Source organism: Temnothorax nylanderi, unplaced genomic scaffold (assembly GCF_030848795.1).
Source record: "Temnothorax nylanderi isolate EJ_2023f unplaced genomic scaffold, tnyl_v1.0 TNYL_tig0191_pilon, whole genome shotgun sequence".
Taxonomy (NCBI): Eukaryota; Metazoa; Arthropoda; class Insecta; order Hymenoptera; family Formicidae; genus Temnothorax; species Temnothorax nylanderi.
Window position 1 is genome coordinate 210,960 of NW_027249253.1, and position 17,018 is coordinate 227,977.

The following is a 17,018-nucleotide window of genomic DNA, read 5'->3' on the forward strand; positions in this document are numbered from 1 at the left end:
CTTTCGAGTCACGTAGGTGTAATTACATAAAGTATTTAATTACAAACATACATTTTTCAACAGCCGAAATATATAAAACTTTATATATGTAGCATCCCCTGATAATTCAGGATACATTTTATTAACAGTTTGGAATTCCGTGCATGGCTTGCATTTCCTGCGAACGCTCGCTAAAATTGATATAATTTCAACGTTTCATTGCAATCTTTTCTGTAGTTACGTCTTGGATTGTATACATTTATATAGATGCTATCACACGTCCAACGTAATTTTCGCGCGATCGATCAGCGTTCCCGTTTCAACTTGCGCCGTGCTAAGGTTGAATTGCACCAACAGAGTCCGGGTTAACTACCCTGGTTTAGCGATACGCTGTCCCTTTCTGGATTACAGTGCTATGATACAGACAGATCAAGACAATCATGTTGAACTAAATTAACTAATCAGCATTTGCCGCAGTCGGATTTATAACTCATGCGATCCAGTTTATATTTACTCCAAATTGCAATACATTCTATGAGTGGTTCATGAAATCGGTTTGCTCTAAATTGGTAAAATAATTACGTATTCAACTAGAAATACGACTATCATATTTATATAAGTGTTATATAAACATACACATCTATATAAAATACATTTCCATAATAACAAAATAATTTAACAATTTAACTGTTTAAATACTCGCATTTTAGTATCATACATTTTATGCGATAATAATAAACTTAATCAAAAATTAAAACCCACACAATTTCGACGTGAATTCAGATTTCGGTGTGAAAAATACGCGACTGATGACTCCATGTTAAAGTTCATTCGCGATAATGGAGAGAAACGTAAATTATTTCCAGAGAGAGTGAAATATTTCCATATTTGCATCGAAAGCCGGTCGAAAATTTTATCGAAATTACAATCGGATCTTTAACACATTATTTAACCTACTGCAGGTATGTTTATGTAGCACAATGTCATTATGTTCTACATAAACATACCATTACTGGGATGTTTATGTACGACAATGTCTCAGGGGGAAGACTATTCATGAATCATTTGATAAAATTTAGCTTTTTCTCCGAGAATGTCGATTTTTAAACGAACAATTCACCACATTTGTTTTCGAACGTAAAGAATGTATAGCCGAAGGCGTGAAGTGATTTGAAGTGATTAGCACCAGAATTGTTATGTAAACTGTAAGCCTGTAGTAGGGATAACCTTCACGTACGAGTGAAATCGTCAAGAGAGTAAATGCGCGCTATCGGGTCAAGGAAGAAGCTGAAGAATGAATTGTCCTTGCCGAAAGGACGAAACGTGTCTCGCGACGCGGAAAATGCGATTAACGCGCTAAAAAAAAACGTCACGCACATAGTACTTGCTGCTGACTCTTAAAAAACGCGTCGTGAAATTTCACAAGTTCATTATTAATTGCAACTAAAAAGGTCTATAATAGTATTTAACACAATTAGGATTGGCCTGGCTTAGAGTCCCTCTAATCAGAGTCCGGCCATACGCGGCGGTAGCAACTTTTGATTGGTTCGCCATTTCTTGACAAAAACAAGAGAAAGAGAAAGAGATAGAAAAGAGACAAAGAAAGAGATAGAAAGAAAGAGAAAGCGATAGTGATTGTATATCCTTCTCTCTCGCAGAATTTTGCCAGAACTGCAAGTTGGCCAAACTCTGATGATTAGAGGGACTCTAGCCTGGCTCATACATAGCGTGTCCTACTATTTGTTCATTTCAACAGTTGAAAAAAGAATGGTTTAAAGATCAAGAGTAAATTAGAAACAAATTTGAAATTTCTACGTAAAAATATTATAATAAAAGATAAATTTTTCGAACATTTTATATTATCTTAAGCTTTAAGTCTATATAAAGATACGGATAGATGTCAGATACGAAACGATATATTTCGAAAGAAAGAAGAGAATTTCGTAGGTAAGAGTCGTGTTGCAACCGGCAATGTGTCAGAAGTCTTGATAGCGAACATAAAAGGTCGCGACATAGATATCGACGGCGACGTGACACACACGAATCACAATTGTAATAAACTCACGATCATTTTCGAGAAAGAATTATCTCATACCGCGCGCGGAAAAATGTCTTCGCGAGATACGTACTCTCGCCCTATCTCCTCGTAAAGGAATCTCGGTTATTTATAAAAGATGCTCGGATTTTTTACATTTCTTATGCGGAGCGGCGGCGCGGCGTCGAGACGTCGCCGACGATAATAGCCGCGCGCTGTGAGTGGGATGCAAATTTAAATTTTTTCCATTTCAAAATACAATTCATATCTTACGCTGGAATATAACTCGGAGACTATATTAAAAATTTAATCAATTATTGAAAATGAGAAAAATAAATAAATACGAGCCAAAAGCGGATGGTAGGCCGAGGACCGAGAGTGCGATCTGCAATCTACAGATGAGAACGGACATGTCGTTCTGGTTATTCTTAATTTGAATAGTACACAGAAAAAAAGAAGTTTAAAACTTCGAATCAAAACTTATACCTATACTCATGTATACGCAACAATCTTCAGTTACGAATAATTGTTATTTTCGCAAATTTTAATTTAGTACTAAAAAAGAGTTATCGTTAGTAAAGTCGTCTACTTTATATCGATTCTAATTATGAATAAAGTTAGGTATGTAATTAGTACGATATTTTGTATTAAGCTCGTATCGTTGGCCCAATATTCTCTCATATTGCTTTGCATAAAACGAGCCTAATATTTTAATAATCTATGATTTATAATCTTATAAAAATTTTAACTTTTTCAACTTCTTTTTCTCGATTGAACTATGTAAAATGATATTTCATTCAAACAAATTTTCTTCGTTTAACACAATAATCTTATTTCAAGATTTCCACGTTGAAACTACAGATATTTTCAAATCAAGAATATTCCTTTTCTTCTCTGTACGTTTGAAAATTTTGATATTCCTTATTATTTGCCTCTAGGACTCGTTTCATCGTATTTCGTGGTAAGCTACATTACAATTACTTTAATTCCTTTTAAAAAAAAAATCAAATGGTGTAAAAAAGCATTACGATTAAAAATTTTGAACGCATTGTAGTCTATCACATATTCTACTATAGAAGAAACTGCTCATTTTAAAAGTGATTACAACTTTAAATTTCAAAGTATAGAGATGTATATATCGATATCGATTTTAGATTACACTGTGAGGATAAAGATTCAAAAAACATTCGGTAATAATAACCAATGGTTGCTGTGATGACAACGGGAGTTAACAATAGCTAATGATGACAGAAACGAGGAAATCCGCTGGATGGTAACGTCGGTCAGATTTTACGCCCATACGTGCTTTCCACGAATGCCACCGACTAATGAGTCATCATCGGGTATCAGCTAGCATGATACTCGATGCGTGTCATGCATCCTTCGCGAGTCAGAGAACCAGACGGCATTAATTGAGAATAAAGAACAAAAAGAAAAGTCGGTCGAATAATTTCCGCGTTCTCTCTCTCTCTCGTTATTTTACCATTGTTGCTTACTGCATACGATGTAAACCAACGAATAAAACTGTTGGCTTAAAACATTCTACCGTTTCTTTAGGAATAATAATATTATATGTACTATATTGTGGACACAAATTTGTCCAGGGATACAACTGAAAGTCTTATAAGATAAATTACAATGATGATGAGAATATTCAATTTCGTTTTCCATTATTTGACAATATTTCAAATGACCCGACGACACGAGTGACACGACAAACTAAAAAATTCGACGAGAACAACTCTCTCAAGGTCTTCGAGTCAAGATATCGCAACATTTTACGTCACTGTCCATTTCCGTTCATTCATCAGTGATGTTAATAACGTTTCGCGAATATCTTTGTCCGATATCGGGCAGTCATATTTTGATTCAATCGATACGTTTCCTGCTTTCAGGAAGAACACGGAGGAGTAACAGGAGTGCTTCGCGTATATTCGGTGTCGTCAACGATATACCATTGACAGGTCGTGGCTCGGCACAACGATAGAGCGTTACCGTTATCAATTAAAGCGTGAATCTTGCGCGAATTTCGAAGCCGGCCTCCGGGGCACAATGCCACAGTTGTACCGTGACAATGCGCCCGAATATTCGCGACAAGTGCAATCTGCAATCGCGGCGCATTTATGTGACGAATTTCGTTGCATTGTACCAACGGCACCGTGGCCACGATTAATCTTTTCATACGGACGCGATGTTCGTTTCAGCTCGGAACGATGCCCGCCGCGTTAATCCATTGAAGCCGTTGACTGACGAAATAATGGAACGCGCGAATTTTTCGCCCCGTACGCTTTCGACATTCTTCTTCCACGAAATATATTGTAAAATAATCACCGTCGAAGGTGCCGTCGCGAATATTTCGACACGAGGCTCGTCATTTCGAAACACGCTGCAGCGAGTCGAGATAACGCGGTTTTCATTGAAACATCATGGGAAAGCTCTTCAATAGACGCGCAATTGCCAGCCGGGGATTTAAACCGACCGTGTGGATGTGTGGATTCAATGAATTCGACTTTCGAATGCACTGCAAACGTACGAGCCTCTTGAAAATCAAACCGACGATCAATTCCACGAAATACGAGAAAAAGAAAAGATCGACGCGGTTACGAAGCGATCGCGTGCTCTGGTAAAATCACGAAAATTACAAAAAAATCGTCGGTCGCGGTCCAGTTGGCTCCCGGGAGGATGCCACGCTCGTGTACGCCACGCCGATCGTAACGCGGCGGCCGTGAATGAACGTAGACGTCATCCTCGCGCGTCTACAACATCCGGGGCGACCTTCGGCGAGGCACAGACGCCGATCCCGGTCCCGGCGGCACGGCCGGTGAGAATACGTTCTCCATTCATCGGCGCGTCGCCAATAAGTGACAAGGTCGGCCATGGTCGCCATGTACCCGGGCGCGACGCACCGGCTCGACGACGACGACGACGAAAACGGCCACCGTGTATATTCCGCGGCATACGACCGACGACGAGTTCGGGGGGCTCTTTCGGCGAGAGTGCGTGCCTCGCGAACACCTGTCAGCTCGGACGCCGAGGCGGACCGAGGCGAGCGGACGAACCGCCTGTCATCCGCCGGCTTTCCGTCTCGCGGTTACGCCTTCTAGCCGACGGAGCCGTGTTCCTCTACTCTCTTGGCCGCGCGACCGCGACGGGAGACCGGAGCGTCCGGAGCACCGTGCCCGGTGCCGCCGCCGAGTGACACGCACCGTAAAAGTCACACGCGCTATTATAGGGCGTGAGTTACGCGTGTATCGACGGCGGCGATAACGGCGACGACGAGGACGACACGCGTGACGCGTATGTCGACGGTGCAGCTCCGGTTATCTGGTGCACCAGAGGCATCGTGTACATGTACGCGGAGAGAGGGAGAGAGAGAGAGAGAGAGAGATAGAGAGCGACGAACTAGCAAGAGTAGAGTAGTCTCGATGGTCTCGACCGGATTCACACTCACCGCGACGAGGGCCGCTAATCTATCCTTGGTCATGATGAAGGGTGACGAGGAGTTGCGAGTCAGCAAGCGGTGTACGGAGCGGCGTGTCTAGCGGGTAATCCCATTCACGGTTTTATCCATGTACGACGTGCACGTCCACTAAAAAACTAAAGGAAACGACGAACGCACTGGCACCGCGAGAGAGGCACGATCGTAAAATCGATACACTCGCGAACTCGCCTGCTTCTGCAGTGCCGTCCCGACGCGGCGCGCACGCGCCGATGACGTCAACTTCGTCTCGCAGGTGCGGACGCCGCGCGCCGCGGCGCCCCGCGGACCGTCATCGCCCGTGTGGCGTGTGGCGAGGAACACGAGAGGACAGGGACACGACTAGAATTTCTGGGCCCTTACGTCATATTTATACTCGTTACGTTCGGCAATAAGCGCCAATCCTTTTTGCATTCTATAATATAATACATATGTTGCTATCGTATTTAAATTATATAGTTCGTCATTATCTAAAATAAGTATTAATGAACTTTATAACATTCCGGGAAAAAATTTTTCATATATAATTATACATAAAGGATGATGTGTATAATCTCTGTTCATATACCTATAAAAAAAATGTTGAGAAGAATAATTGAAAAATAATTAGGAAAATAACTTTTACATTGTTTTTTTTAAATAAAATTGCGATTAGATTATACAGTATTCCGTATATAATCATATATTTATATTTTATGTACAAATATTACATTTTATACATATATATAATTATATAGACAATTTTTTCTCATTTCCTCAAACTTTATTTTTTTGTAAAATAACAATGTAAAAAATATTCTTTACATTTTTTTAAATTTTTGTTTTGATTAATTTTCTTGTATATATGAACAAAAATTATACATAAGGAAAAGGAAACATACACAGTAGACCCGCGTATAACAGGTACGTTCCGTATTATTATATGAATCTATGTTATACGAGTCACATATATAGATAGATTATACATATTTGGATTATGTATAAATATAGAAATAAATATTTATAAAAGATGTAAAAGTTTATTGTAAAAAGTATAAAATAAATATTAAAGATATAAACGTAAAATATTTTTTATTTCACTTTAAAACAAACAGTTATTAAAGTTTTTCCGTTGTGTTATACGAATCTGTGTTATATTAATATATACGCGTTATACGGGGATCTACTGTTTAAATATAGCTTATATATTTAATGTATAATTATACATGAAAAAATTATTTACCGGGATTGTATTTTACTGTATCAATACTTTTTTATAGTTATGTATAGTATTTTTTATAATATAAATTAAATAAATGCTATAAAAAATATGATATTATTACAACAATACGTAAAGTATCCATCGGAACGTTTACTTTAGATTTTAGATAATAGCAGACGAATTTAAATCATGACTCAATGAAATAAAATAAAAAGGTATCAAAGCCACAACTACTGGGTGTCCGTGTCGATGTATTTAATACAAATTATTATTCACATCACAAATGTTTCGATCTGTGTTCAGATCATCTTCAGTGTAATTTATCAAGAAAATAGTATTAAAAGTTATATAAGTACATAAAAACGCATTTGCACTTAAATTATGAGGTCTTCCAAGTGAAACATGTATATTGAGATGAATAATTAATAATAAGATTATGCAACGTATTTCTTATCTTTACGATAGAAAAAAAGCAAAACTGGATTCATAAAATTATACATATATCTATAGGAGAGATTCATATAATTAGAATTATACATAATTGTAATAGATAAAATAAAAATTCAGAATCAATTTCAAATTTTTAAGTGTGTAGCTATGGAAACTGGCGCGCATTTTATAGTGATTTGTCCTCTGTCGCTCTCTTACCATTTTAATTCCAATATTTAATTAATGTATAACGGCTGCGTTTACTTTGGACGCGCTTTCGTACTGAAAACGTCATTCTATCTTTATTGCTCATTATATGTTGAAGAAAGATAGAATGATACTTTCCGCACGAAAGCGTCGAAAGCAAACGCAGCTAATATATATATATTTATATATGTAATGTAAATATTAAAATAAATTATATTTTATCAATTCAACAAATATTTTATCTATGTTCCACAGCTCATCAGTCTCAAAATTTAATTAAATCTGAAATCTTATGTAACTGTATTAAGATTTTATCACCTAATTCCAACGTTGCCAAACAATTACGAATGAAAAAAATCCTTAAAAATACTTTCAAAATGTTTGTATAAATCGCTTATTCGTCATGTAATATGCACTCAAACATAAATATCTTTTTTGTAGCTGTAAATAATTTAGGGCGGTATTCATAGTCGGATCTTATATCTAAGATTGTCTTAAGTCTGGTCAAAAGCAGTCTTAAGACTCCGTCCAGCCAATCAAATGACCGTATTAGTAACTTAAGACATTACTTAAGACGGTCTTGAAATAAGATCCGACTATGAATACCGCCCTTAGAAATAAAAAAGTTAACCATGATTAATTAGCTCGTTCTCAACTTACACTGTCCTATACTTCAAACAGATCAAATATAAAAACAAAAAAAGCGAAAGAACAGGACATTAGAAATCTATCGTCCAAAGTTTTCTCAGGAAACTTGTGTCGGCTTTACCCAACAAAACAATTCCTTTCTCTCCTCACATTTCACGCTTAAAATGATCAATTGTTTTCAATGAAATTTGGCGTTTCTGCTTGTGGAAACGTCAAGTTTCGTAAATTGGCGCGCGACCGAAATCGGTTACTCCTCGCCCGAGCGAGTTCCTTTGAACGTTTGCCGTTGCCGCCACGAGACGAGAGAGCCGAGAATCCGGAGAATCGCTACTCTGCGTGCACCGCGTTTTTCGCGCAACTGCACTATTCCTGCACCCTGCACGTTCGCCTGCATGGGAGGGAGAGGGGGAAAGCAGCCGCATGGCGCGCCGAGTGCAGATGTCGCTGACGGCGCGCATTTCCGGTAGCCCGTCCCGAGTCCGCGTCAACCGAGCATCTCGTCCAATCTCGTCGCCACTCGTCGTCGCACGCAGTCGCATCCCGCCGGGAAAAAAGACACACGCGAAAAATCGAATTCGATTTTTTCCCGTCGATCTCGATCCCGCGGACGCGCGTCCCCGCGTCCCTTCGACTCGGCGAATCGGCGAGGTGGCATCGCCTCCATTCGACCGCCCAGAGGAACGCCATTGTGAACCATACCGACTGTACGGCACGGTGAGTGTTAACGTTCATTTTCACGTGCGTCACCGCGTACCCGGGAAATTTCGTACACGCGCCGTCCGAGCAGGTACGTGAGTGCGGCGACGATCGCCGGGCGACCGCGATTGTCACGCGCGCGGAAAAATCGCGCCGCTATCAGCCGCCGGCCGCCGAAGCGGATCGGAGCGAGAAATCCCGGCTTCGCGGGCAGCAGTACGACGGGCGCCATTCCCCGCCGGCGCGGCGGCGAGGCGATTCCCCCCCGGTGGACGCACCGGTCCTCGATATCGCGACTCGCTTTTCCCTCCGATTCTCTCGGCCACCGACCGCCGGCGCGAACCGCTCGTCGAGCGTATCATCGTCGTCGCGCCGGCGACCCTCCCCCGACCGCGCGACCGAATCCTTTCACGGTCACGTTTCGAACGCGTGATCGCGCGGTTTTCCAGCAAGTTCGATCGACGACGTCCCTGGTCGGTCTCCCTCTCGAACCGCGTCCCTCGCCGTCCTGACAGCCGCGATCAATCCCCCCAGGCGTTCCCGCGTGAGTGTGCCCGTGGAGGTGCTCCACGAGGCATCCCCCGCGTCTGAAGCGCACCCCCCCCCGTGCCGCGCGCACGTTGCTCCGCTCGTGTAGCCGCGTGGCCAACATGCCCAGGTATCTAATGTCGTTTCTCTCTTTGCAGAACCGTGTGTTCCCGACCTCAATCGTGACTGGGAAGAACTAACGATTAAAATGGCAAACGAGCCCGATATGCCCACCTTCAAGTGCGTGCTGGTCGGCGACGGCGGTACTGGCAAGACTACCTTCGTCAAACGGCACTTGACCGGCGAATTCGAGAAGAAGTACGTCGCCACTCTGGGTGTCGAGGTCCACCCGCTGATCTTCCACACCAATCGCGGACCGATCCGCTTCAACGTCTGGGACACGGCCGGCCAGGAGAAGTTCGGCGGCCTTCGCGACGGCTACTACATTCAGGGACAGTGCGCCGTTATCATGTTTGACGTTACATCCAGGGTGACGTACAAAAATGTACCCAACTGGCACAGAGATCTGGTCCGCGTCTGCGAAAACATCCCGATTGTCCTTTGCGGTAACAAAGTCGACATCAAGGACAGAAAAGTTAAGGCTAAGAGCATCGTGTTCCATAGAAAGAAGAATCTACAGGTATTTTTATATGCTATAATATTGAGATAATATTATTAACTATATGTATCCTTCAAATCTGTCTTTTTATTCTTTCTTTTTTTTATACAATTTCTTGATGATTCAGTGATCTGTATAAAGTGAAGACATTATACTGTCCCTCTAATCTGAAAGTACTTCCTATTATTGATATTGTATATAATTTACAATAATTTACAATTAATCTTTTTTTTTGTTGCAGTACTACGATATTAGCGCGAAGAGTAATTACAACTTTGAGAAGCCCTTCCTGTGGTTGGCACGCAAGTTGATTGGAGATCCAAACCTGGAATTCGTCGCTATGCCTGCGCTGCTGCCGCCGGAGGTCACTATGGATCCACAATGGCAGCAACAAATCGAGAAAGATCTCAAGGAGGCTCAAGAAACAGCTTTACCAGAGGACGACGAAGATCTTTAGTTTATTTAACACTGGGAATGGCCTTTACGGAGAGTAAGGCCTATTACGCGGGTGCTCCTTGGTTGTATCGCGCACTCGTACATCATAGAAATCGAAGATTCTTTCTTTGAGAAAAAAAAATACCTTACCCGCAATATTTAGTTGGATGCTTTATGCTGGACACGTAACTTCTGTGAACTTGCATGTATAGCCTTAAAAATGGGTCGCTTGAATGCGTTGTAATGCGGTATGCACAACATGTGTGTGATTGTGTATATGTGATTTGCACTTGAATGTCTAGATTTTGTAAAATTCTTATGTAACGATGGTGATATATTATCACGTAAATTTGTGAATTAGAAACGGAATAAAGTAATGGCGAAACTGAGGAAACGACTTGTGATACGAGTTCATGGAACACAGCCTGCTGAAGCTGATACGACGCTAATACAAAACAACCGAGAGAAATTCACTGCATTTTCTGATTCGCTCGTTTGTATAGATGTGCGTGCGTGCGTGCGTGTGTATGTACATATATACATAAGAAATGGAATTGTGTAAGGCGTGCTGTATATTAAACACAATCGCGCTAACCCACTTTAAGGCGTATCAAAAGTAGCATTATCCTTTTTTTTATTTTCGTTTTGTTTTCGAACTTCCTAACACAAATAGAGTAAAAACTGCCAATTCTGAAATAGGTACAGCAAAACTGCTATCAGGTTCAGACGAGTAGAACTGCACTGGCACCAAATCCAAGTCGTTCTCTTCATAAGTCACAGTACATTTTAGCGATTGGCTGTTCAATCAACCGCTAGAAACGAGACGCTCGGTGCAAGTCACTTCAATCTTGTTACAACAGAACAGGATAACATGTTTGCTCTCGATTGAACACAGGTGTATACAGTAGATCAGCATGCAATGATTAATTTACAAGAAAGAATCTTACGATACATACAAAATTTAATATTAGAAGTTACTGTTTGCATACTTAAGTATGAACAGCGGAGTAAAACTGGACTGAAGTATCATAAAAAAAAAACTAACTTATGCCATATATACATTTTCTTGATAAAACTGCTTAAGAAACTTACTAGTGTGTGAATTGAAAAGTACGAATGTTGAGAGAGCGACCATCTTTCGTGAGTATAAGCGTCTCCCGTGGTGTAGTCTTCTATATTTTAATGAAAAGAATGATTCGAGATTGAAGTGAAACACAGATTCGTAGCCTGTTGCGTCTGTCCGTTTCGACGAGGACTGTTTGCTATTTTTATAAGCAAAAAAGATGAATGTATGATTTGTTCAACTTAAATTATATGAACAGTGGTTTTTTTTCTACGCAAGAAAATCCGTTCTGTTAGAAGTATGTGAAACTGTTAATCTTTCCCTTTGAAATCCTCGTTCCTATTAACTTGAGAAATCCAATAGAGAAAAGTACGTCACGTGTAAATTACACCGCTGAATATCTAACATAGAAAGGAACTAGGAATGACACACTGCAACATGTACATTTAATTCTTGTATACCTCTAATAGTGTTTCATTGTTCTGCTTGAAGCAGATTGTATCAGCTGATGTATGAACTTTAATAAATTATCAAACTGTTTTTAAAGCTACAATGTACTCACATGCTCAATGCCTTCGCGTTAATCACCGTATAACACCGTTTTATTAACGTATTGTTTATTTAAATTTTACTCGTACAATACATATACCTTAATGTACTTAGATACGTGAGAATTGAGGAAGGAATGAAAGCAATACTTGATAAACATATCAATATCTGGGTCGACACAATCATTCTTGTTTTTTGTTAATGAATCAAATCATGATTCACAATTTTGTAATATAATGATAAAAATGCGCTTTTTCAATACATATTCAAATTATGTATTCATCATTATATAATCTATGTCAGTGTCGTATCTTGCGCACCTATCAAGTTTTCGTTTCAAAGAAATGTCGGATATTTCGGATAGACCTTCATTTGAAAGTTTTGACCGAGATCCGACTGTCTGGGCTAACTTATATTTTCTTTATTACATAGCACAATTCTCTGCTTCATTCCATAACAAACGTTTATATCGAGTCTACTAATTTTGCTGTACTTTTTTTTGCTTCTTCAGTAGCGCCTTCTTGCCCTCGAGAAGCTCGTGTCGCTCATTATCCGTAAGCGGTTTCAGGGTGTTAGTGACTACGCCGGTTCCTAGAGTTACCGTTCCATCTCGCAATGTAAAACGTTGTCCCTTTTCCAATACCATTGGTCTTATCAACTTTAATATTAATCTGCAGTAAAGAAAAATGCAGTGAGTGTACAAAAATAAATATTTAAAAAAATGAATAAAAATCTTGAAAAACAAATCGAATGTCTTACGTGCTGTCTTCTCCCGGCATGGCCAAATCCTTTCCCACTATCGTACACTGCGCTGCAACATCCCACGTTCTACAGAACATTTGTAATTGTGTCATATTTGCAATCGGTTTTTTCCTGCCACCTTCTTCCTTGGTCAACATGTACACTTGCGCTTCTACATGATCGTGTGCCTTGATAGAGCCAGGTTTGCACATTATCAGGCCTCTTCTTAATTCGTCTCTCTTTAAACCTCTCACTAGAGCACCGAGTTGATCGCCGGCTTGGGCCTCCTCCAATATTTGATGGAACATCTCTATACCCGTGACTGTGCTTTTAAAAACTTTATTGTAGCCAATGAACTCGCATTCCGTTCCCTTCTTCAGTCTTCCGCGCTCTAGCCTACCGGTAACCACGGTACCTCTACCAGGAATAGAATATACGTTTTCTACCGGAAGTAGAAAGGGTTTATCCAGTTCTCTCACGGGAGTTGGAATATGTTTATCTACCAAATCCAACAACTGCAGGATAGCCTGTGCACCTATTTCGGGCTCCTTTCCTTCGAGCGCACAGAGTGCACTGCCTTTCGCTATTGGAACATTATCGCCGTCATAACCCATCTCGGAAAGCAACTCTCGTACTTCCATCTCTACCAAATCTACCATTTCTGAATCAGCAGCATCGACCTTAAAAATATTGCATACAATTTTAATACCACGTTTATTATTCTCTCAGTGTCTTTCGGTCGTATCATATTAATAGATACCTTATTAATAAATACAACGATGTGCTTAATACCAATCTGTTTAGCAAGAAGCAAGTGTTCTCTAGTCTGTGGCATCGTGCCATCCGTGGCAGCGACGACCAGTATGGCGCCATCCATCTGAGCTGTTCCTGTGATCATGTTTTTGATGTAATCGGCATGACCCGGGCAATCCGTGTGTCCATAATGACGACCTTCCGTCTGATATTCAATGTGCGCGACATTAATAGTAATCCCACGGGCCTTCTCCTCAGGAGCATTGTCAATCTCACTGTATCCCTTAGCTTTCGCTAATTGCTTCTCAGACAATACTGTTTACAATAAGATTTTTCGTTAGTTCAAAGTAATCAATCAGCTCTCTCTTATTTACAAGGCAGTCAATCATCCTGTAAACTGTAAACAAAACAAATACCTTTGGTAATAGCTGCTGTCAGAGTAGTTTTGCCATGATCCACATGCCCAATAGTTCCTATGTTGCAATGCGGCTTATCACGGCTGAACACCTTCTTCTCTGTCGCATAGAATCTTTGACTGGTAACAGTCGGAAGAAACAGCTGATTGTTCAATTGACAACGTTGCTAAAAAAAATCATCATATATAATTAAAGTGATTTTTGCAATAGCGACAATATGACAATATTAATTAAAAATGTTTTTAAAGTTTTAAAAATTAAAAAAAATGAAAATGTTAATTAAAAATATTAAATAAAAAATAGTAATAAGAATATAAATTTAAAAAATCAGTAAAACCACGTGTATAAATATCATGGAATATAAATATCACGACTTTTATTAAAAGATCAAAGCGACGCGCATTTACGAGCAAGTTTTCACATATGACAATTTAAATATTTTTCATGCAACTATCGTGATCCACGACGGATCGTTATCGGCCACAACTCCAGGGGCGATTAATAGATCGTTGACAACCGTCTGCTTACGCATTTCGTCAGTTGCTTCGCGAAGATAATCTGCTTGAGAGTCTGCCTCAACACTGAAACAAAAAGATAAATTTGCGTGACGAAAACGAAGCACTTTGCAAACATCCGCACCTAACCCTATTTTCCCTGCGACACGATCACGTTCGATAATCGGTCGGAGAGGTTTCGGCAGCAGGGCAATGCACAGAACAATCGGCGAAAATTCGCTTTAAAATTCTGTCGCTATCGTCAGCGTGGACACGTCCTCGTGTTTGATATTTTGTTCTTACCGGGACTAAAAATCGCCCTTGTGGAAATAAGTGCCATGTTTCTCGTGTCGCGATTCCACAGAAGTTTATTGAGCGATCGGAGCGATCCTAAAAACGTTGGAACCATAGACTTAGGAATAGTCTATGGAAGTAATGGAAGTACCCGCCGGTGCCGCCGGGGCCGCCGGACACCGTGGCGTAAATTTACGGCATATGACGAGACGAGCCGAGAACTAAAAAAACGTAAAAAGCAGAAGCCGAAAGACGACACCGACGTATAGTTGGCAAACAAATTAAAAATTATTGAAAATTATCTTATCCAATCGTTTGGAAATCATTTGGAGATATTTGGAAAAAACTTTTTAGAGTTTGGAAAACCATACAATAATCACAATTAATTAAAATCAATTAAGCGTATAATTAGCAGAAAGTGTCTAAAAAATATTTTTTTTTAATCCAATCGCTCCAGAATCATTTGGATAAAGTGTCGATACAATTTTTATTAATTGGAAAACAACTCTATTCTAATAAAAATTAATTAATAGAAAAAATAAACTAATTAAATTAAATTAATTGTCGGTAATTCTATAAAATGTTAAATGTTGCGTATCATATGACGGTAAAGGCCATTGCACGTAACAAAATTTTAGTCATAATCGTAAGGCCGTAAGAAAATAGACCAATCACAGTCGATTATTCTCCTTGAGCTCGAAGAATAATCGAGTGTGATTGGTCTATTTTCTTACGGCCTTACGATTCAAACTAAAACATTGTTACGTGCAATGGCTTTAAAGCCCCTTGCACAATGCCAGGCAACAGGCAATAGGAACAGGAAATAACCAAAAAATCGTTAATTACAACCTAAAAGATTCGAATGCTATGATTGGTTGGCAACAGGCAATAGGCACAGAATTTCCAACCTCCCGTAACTTAGCCGGTCAACTTCGACTTTATTAATTTTTTTTTTTAATCGTTTGTTGGTCGTTTGTTGGTGATTGTTGGCCTAATTACAACGTTTGTTGGTTCTTAATTTTTTTGTAAATTAAAAAAGAAAAATTAGCCTTAAGTTAGCCGGAAAAATTTTATTTTTAATTTAAAAAAAGCCTAATCGATGCGTAATCGTTTGCTGATGATTGTTGGTCTAATTTTAGCGTTTGTTGGTTTATTATTAGTCTTAAAAACGAAAAAAACCGAAAAATTATCTCACATTAAAGTAATCGAAGATTGGTTTATTTGCCTACGACTTAAGGTTTATTTCTATCAATTTAAGGCTAACATCTATAAAACTGGCTATGAATACGGGCCTTAACATCGGCAGAAAATCGCGAAAAGATCAAGAAACATGGTGGTTCCTGTCTTTTTGCGCCGTCATCGTTTCAACGAGAGACCGAGTGAGATTAAGGTAATTAATGTAGAATTCTATATGCTAATGTTTTAAGCAGAACGTTCTTTGATTTCTAATAGCGTTTTTCACTGGCAGAGCTGGTGCGCATTCAGTGCACATTAAAGCCGTCGTACACAAACCAACGTAAAGTGTATGCTTAGTATAAACAGGTTAAATCATGATTGCATTATTTGATAAAATATGTACTGGGTATTTTATCAGTCGAAATATTTGCATTTTACTTTGAATATTAGAGATTAAATCAGTGTACAACAGCTTTAACGTGCACTGAGTGCGTACCAGCTCTGCCAGTGAAAAACGCTATAAGAGGATTTATATCTTATTTTTTCTTGCATAGATAAACAGAATGTTATCGGAAAGTCATCTAAGCATTTTGAGAAGAATCTTCGGAAAGATGAACGTAGAAACCAATTGTTGCAATTAAGAAGAAAGAAGCACGAGCAAGTATTTGCGCAGAAGAGAAATCTCGGTGGTTTTTCTTCGTCACCTGTTCTTATCTGCGTCATACCTGACGCTAGCTTTCAGGAAGTTATTGAAAAATGAAAGATGATAAAGAGAAGTTAGACGCTAGAAAAGTGTTATTTATAATCTATACATATATATATAGATATATGAATATACATAGTTTATATGCATTATATACATTAATTTTGTACAGCGTAAATCGAAACCATTTGTAAACTGCGAATTTAATTCTATTCTCTAACTTTTACTCTGTATATGTATTATATTGCTTATAGATTCGTTTTCACTATATATAAACATACTATTTTCTAATGCACTTCAATGTAACGTAAAGCTCCAGTTTGAGTTCCTAGCTGTAAGTAAGCTATATTTTAAGAAACTTGTGCAGATAATTTGTAAGAATAGTCCTTGCTAAGAAGTGGAATATAGACCTGAGATACATATATAGTACTTATTTATTGTAAAAGACATGGACAATTAGGATCTATATGAAAATTGTATGAAATAATAAGGTTCTTAAAAAAATGACGTTTTGTTACTTCAAACAAATCTATAAATTTTACAGTAAAACACTTTCCACAAGTGAGAAACGGAA

The 17,018-nt window shown here is 39.2% G+C and overlaps 3 protein-coding genes and 1 long non-coding RNA gene across 10 annotated transcripts in view; 2 read left to right on the forward strand and 2 right to left on the reverse strand.

Moving 5' to 3' along the window:
* The window catches only part of LOC139778669 (syntaxin 1A), an 82,425-nt gene extending 76,725 nt beyond the window's left edge, over positions 1-5,700 (reverse strand). For all 5 annotated transcript variants that reach the window (XM_071716728.1, XM_071716731.1, XM_071716729.1 and 2 more), the window contains exon 1: positions 5,466-5,700. In XM_071716728.1, the coding sequence (XP_071572829.1) occupies positions 5,466-5,498 (33 nt within the window). In that variant the 5' untranslated portion in view covers positions 5,499-5,700. The remainder of the gene's footprint in view (positions 1-5,465) is intronic.
* Positions 5,701-8,442: 2,742 nt separating this feature from the next.
* On the forward strand, positions 8,443-11,871 carry Ran (RAN, member RAS oncogene family). 3 transcript variants are annotated; one of them, XM_071716733.1, is made up of 3 exons: positions 8,443-8,764; positions 9,360-9,841; positions 10,062-11,871. In XM_071716733.1, the coding sequence occupies exons 2-3, from the start codon at positions 9,410-9,412 to the stop codon at positions 10,275-10,277; spliced, it is 648 nt and encodes a 215-aa protein (XP_071572834.1). In that variant the 5' UTR covers positions 8,443-8,764; positions 9,360-9,409; the 3' UTR covers positions 10,278-11,871. The 3 variants fall into 3 exon arrangements, with proteins under 3 accessions (XP_071572834.1, XP_071572835.1, XP_071572837.1); XM_071716734.1 differs by having other exon boundaries at positions 8,550-8,691; XM_071716736.1 differs by lacking the exon at positions 8,443-8,764 and adding an exon at positions 8,935-9,217.
* A 47-nt stretch (positions 11,872-11,918) lies between these two features.
* LOC139778670 (elongation factor Tu, mitochondrial) lies at positions 11,919-14,732 on the reverse strand. The gene is made up of 6 exons (XM_071716732.1): positions 14,575-14,732; positions 14,306-14,358; positions 13,778-13,943; positions 13,369-13,676; positions 12,627-13,288; positions 11,919-12,538 (listed from the first exon to the last, which is right to left on the reverse strand). The coding sequence occupies exons 1-6, from the start codon at positions 14,678-14,680 to the stop codon at positions 12,346-12,348; spliced, it is 1,488 nt and encodes a 495-aa protein (XP_071572833.1). The 5' UTR covers positions 14,681-14,732; the 3' UTR covers positions 11,919-12,345.
* A 752-nt stretch (positions 14,733-15,484) lies between these two features.
* LOC139778655 (uncharacterized) lies at positions 15,485-16,866 on the forward strand. Its single transcript, XR_011719635.1, has 2 exons — positions 15,485-15,955; positions 16,296-16,866. It is a non-coding gene; the product is annotated as an uncharacterized lncRNA (long non-coding RNA).
* Positions 16,867-17,018: the final 152 nt, after the last annotated feature.